This window comes from Phaethon lepturus, unplaced genomic scaffold (genome assembly GCF_000687285.1).
Source record: "Phaethon lepturus isolate BGI_N335 unplaced genomic scaffold, ASM68728v1 scaffold27082, whole genome shotgun sequence".
NCBI classification, from domain to species: Eukaryota; Metazoa; Chordata; class Aves; order Phaethontiformes; family Phaethontidae; genus Phaethon; species Phaethon lepturus.
Window position 1 is genome coordinate 5,810 of NW_010525962.1, and position 4,288 is coordinate 10,097.

The 4,288-nt window shown below is 52.4% G+C and overlaps 1 protein-coding gene across 1 annotated transcript; it reads left to right on the forward strand.

The window, feature by feature from the left end:
• Positions 1-319: 319 nt before the first annotated feature.
• On the forward strand, positions 320-4,187 carry TMEM45B (transmembrane protein 45B). Its single transcript, XM_010282929.1, has 5 exons — positions 320-517; positions 865-1,077; positions 2,092-2,276; positions 3,151-3,296; positions 4,070-4,187. The coding sequence occupies exons 1-5, from the start codon at positions 334-336 to the stop codon at positions 4,185-4,187; spliced, it is 846 nt and encodes a 281-aa protein (XP_010281231.1). The 5' UTR covers positions 320-333.
• Positions 4,188-4,288: the final 101 nt, after the last annotated feature.

Sequence of the window (4,288 nt, forward strand, 5' to 3'; positions counted from 1 at the left end):
CTGGGAGGGGTCCCGGGGGATGCGAGGTTCAGGCTGGGATGTGTCAGAGGTTGCAGCAGATACGAGGCCTCCGTTAAACTAGTCTGGGCTCCAGCTTTTTTGGACGTTTCCTAATCTTGGAGTGAGGACCTTGGAAACATCCCAGGTGTTCCCACCTCTCACCCCTGGAGAGTTTCCCAGTGCTCCTTCCTATTCCCATGCGCCTAGCCAAGACTTTTCCAGTCCTCCCGGAAAGGGAAATCCCATTTTTTCCAGCGTTCTGTCAAAGAACTGGTGTTAAGTGGCATAATGACATTGTTTTTCCTTGCCTTGTAGTCGGAGGAGGTTGTCAGGATGGCGAACTTCAAGGGTCACGCGCTTCCAGGCAGTTTCTTCCTGCTCTTTGGGCTCTGGTGGTCTGTGAAATACCCGCTGCAGTACCTCAGCCAGAGAGTAAATAAGAAATCCCACAGGATTTACTGTTTCCAGCGTGTGGATGCCATCGAAGGGGGAATCAAAATCATCTTTGCTCTAATAGGTAAGGGTTATGTTTTACTAGCTATGCTGGTAACGTCCCAGCCTGTAGTGATGACTGTGCTGGAGCCCTTCCTCCAGAGAAACTGGTCCAGACGTGGAAGGATGCATCCTTGATGTTCATCTTGTCTTGGTCTCTAATAGAGTTTGATGTGAAAAGACCAAGTCTCGTACCCCTTCCCAAAGCTGAGCTACCGTTAATACAGGCAGGCCTGATTTTTATATCCGGTCCTTTCTCCTTAACGCGAAACCATCAGCTCTTGCTTCAGAACCCCCCCGCAGCAGTGAGTAGCATCAGCCATGACCGCAAATAAACCGTCAGAAACGGCATGCTCTTGCGTGTCCGTGCAGGGATGCTGGCAGAGCAGTTCGTCCCGGACGGTCCACACTTGTACCTCTACAGTGGGGAGAACCGCGACTGGGTGAAGCTGATGAACTGGCAGCACACCACCATGTACCTCTTCTACGGCCTCTCCGGGGTGGTGGACGTCTTCACCTACACCTCCCAGCTGGTGCCGCGGGGTCTGGATCGCCTCACGCTGTCCGTGGCGGTGTTCGTCGAAGGTTGGTAGGAGGTGACGCTTAATTTGGGGAGGGACGTTGGAGGGTGAGTCAGAGAGGGACCAAAATTTGCCGGGCTGAGATATTGCTGTGAACGCCCCTGAAGATAGGACGGGTTGTAGGTGATGTTTCATCGAAGGGTGGTCCGTAGTAAGATGGGAAATATAAGCATCGATGGGTCCTGGCTTTGCCTGGTTTGGGATTTCTGGGGTGACAGCGGTACAAAGCAGCAGGCTGAGTTTCCTCATTATCATAAATGGCTGGCGGATGCTGCATTTATCTTACACCCACGGAGCTGTCTGCGTGCCCCGCGTTCCCCCCCGAGGACCACTAATTGCGCTGCAGACATCGTCATCCTCATCGGTTTGCGCTGCACGTGGCAAATTCAAGTGACTTATTCCGGCTTCCGCAGATCGTGAATATCGTTTTGTCTTCGGGCTGCCTTGCAAGACGTGAACCAGGATTCCAGGCCCCTCTTGGATCACAGAGGGAAAAAAAATAGGAAAGGAAGGTCTTGCTTATATAGAAAACCCCTTAATGGAGGCACATCTCTTGTCATTTTTCCTTCCCCGATCCCAGTGGTTTTGGAAGCAGCAGGAGGCACAGCTCAGCAGGCACAGTTTGGCATGTGTAAGAAAAGGAAATCTATCGCTTCCAGCTCCCAGGAAAATGGTGAAGGTTAGCCGTAGAAAAGCAGGACACAGCAGGAACCTGGCTACGAGGGGAGGGTGATCTGAAGAGGTGATGGCACCGACACGGGAAGAAAACCACCCTTCTGTTGTCCTCTGCCCTTGGTCCCTGTCTTGCTCAGATCCTCCTGCCCCAAGGTTGAGCATCTCATCCCTCCAGGACGGTGGGATGCCAGGAGACCTCGAGGGACGGTGCGATGTGGAGTCCCTTGTTTTCGTGGTGACCTGTCTCATTTTGCCAAGCGGGCAGGCGATTTACTCCACCAGGGCTCTGCGGTCACGGTTGGTATTGCTAACGCCGCTCTAAGCGCGGTACGTATTTTGGCAGGTTGTCTCTTTTATTACCACGTCCTTCACCGCCCCATGTTGGATCAGCATATCCACTCCCTGCTGCTCATCGCCATCTTTTCAGGGGCCTGCAGCATCCTGCTGGAGGTCTTCCTCCGTGACAACATTGTCCTGGAGATGTTCAGAGCCGGTGTCACCATCGTCCAGGGAACGTGGTTCTGGCAGGTCAGTTCTGCCGTCTCTTGCGGAGCGGAGCGCCGAGGTAGGAGAGAAATGGGAAAAGAGGAAAAGCAGCCGCGCACCACGTATCAATCGCGCGTCTCTGAAGGATAATTTTGCCAGGCTTGCTTCATGAATAGATCGTAACCCAGAATGAAAATTTACTTATCGCAGGTCACCTCTGATGACCGCTCCTGCTGAAATCGCTGTTTGTCTTGGCTTATGGCTTCTCTGGGGGGAACGGCGAAAGCGAGCGCTCGCCGTGAGCGAGCAACGTTTTACAGTATCTAACAACCAAGTACTAATTGCTTAACGCGTCTAATGCACCCGGCAGCACTCCCTCTGGCTCATCGGGAAGATGCAAACCCCCCCAAACAATAAGACAGCTGAGTAAAAATACGGCCAGCCGCTTGTTTTGGTTGTAGCTGGAGAAGCAAAGAAATTGGTTGGAGGTAACCACTCCCAAAACTAGGCTGCCGAAAAGAAATGCCAGTTCCCTTCCTCTTTCCCAGCCCCAGGGCTGCTGCGCTAACTCAAACTCAAATTCAGAGATTAAAAACTTGTAAAATACTGGATCTGGAGTTTTTAAGGGATGGCTAGGAGTCTGGAATGCAGAGGGACAAATGTATCTGGGTATCGTGCAGAAAAAGAGAGACCACAGGGGCAGACTTGCTTTGTGTGGCCTCTCGTTGCAAGGCACGACTTCAACGAGGCCAACGCTGTCTCAGCAAAACCCACTACCCTGGCCGAGGCTCAAGTCCCTCGGTCACCACGCGGATCACGATGATACCCGAGATGGACAGAGGGGTGCAGGAGGGCTTCAGTACATTGATTTTTTTTTTTCCCCCCCCCAAGGTAATAATTTGCTTGTTCCACCCAGATCGGGGTCGTGCTGTTCCAGCCGTGGGGAGGTCCAGCGTGGGATGAGAAGGACCACAGCAACATCATGTTCCTCACCATGTGCTTCTTCTGGCACTGGGCAGCCGCTGTGGCCGTCCTGGCTGTAAACTACACTCTCGCTTACTGGTACGGCTGGGGCACGAATTTGGGCAGGAGCGGGGTGGGCAGACGGGGATGGGGACGGCCGGAGTGAGATGCAGATGTACTCCACCTGATCCTGGAGCACAAAGTCACAGCTGAATAAGCAGCCCCTGACTACCGCAAGTTTTAGGGCCCGGTGACAAGCGTGCACATCATCTGTCGACTGCACAGAATGCAAAATAGTGTCAGCAAGGGGCACAGGGCATGAAACGTGGAGAAAAATAACCGAGCCCCTGAAGGTATTCCTGGAAGTCACACCGCTTTTTTTTTTTTTTCTCTGCACTGAGTGCTGGAAATCAAATTCTTTAATTCGATAGAGAAATCAAAGCATTACCCGGAGCCCCTGACACTTTGTCCCCTCCCTTGCAAGGACGTCGAAGCGGCGGACGGTCGGAGGTACCGCAGCACCGTCGGATGGCTGAAACACCGCCAGCCCCCGGCATGGCTTTTCCAAGGGGATGGGAAGGGGACATTATCCCACTTTCAGGGGTGCTCCTACGGTCTACAAGCCTCTAAGGGAGACCGCATGGCTTGCTGAGACATGGGCTACGGAAGGGATAGCCCAGTCTACGCAAGCAAATAGACTTTACACAGAATTTAAAAAAAAAAAAAACATCATCACTTCCCCCTCCCCAGCATTTTAGGACCTCGGTAATAGCTTCTTCCCCTCTTTGTATTCATTGCAAGTGCACTGTGCTGCCCGGAGCATTCTAGTTTGGGGGTTTTGCTAAGGGTGACGTATTGCTCGTGTGTTACAGCTGCATCCAGAGGTGCGGGAGAGGCAGCGGAGAGCCCTACATCGGGCTCGGAGTCCGGCAGCAGAAGTGTGACACGAGCTCCCAAGCCGCCTTCTTAAATGGATCTGATGAAGAGTGAGGAGGGTGCGATCTCCTTCTCCAAACACGTGAAGAATCCATTTTCTAGAAGGAAAAAAAATAATAAAAATTTTAAAACCTAATTAAATATTTACATTTCGG

Coding starts and splice junctions, on each gene's coding strand:
- TMEM45B (XM_010282929.1), top strand. CDS start 334: ATGGCGAACTTCAAGGGTCACGCGCTTCCAGGCAGTTTCTTCCTGCTC. Junction 518..864: donor AATCATCTTTGCTCTAATAG/GTAAGGGTTATG, acceptor GTGTCCGTGCAG/GGATGCTGGCAGAGCAGTTC. Junction 1,078..2,091: donor CGTGGCGGTGTTCGTCGAAG/GTTGGTAGGAGG, acceptor GTATTTTGGCAG/GTTGTCTCTTTTATTACCAC.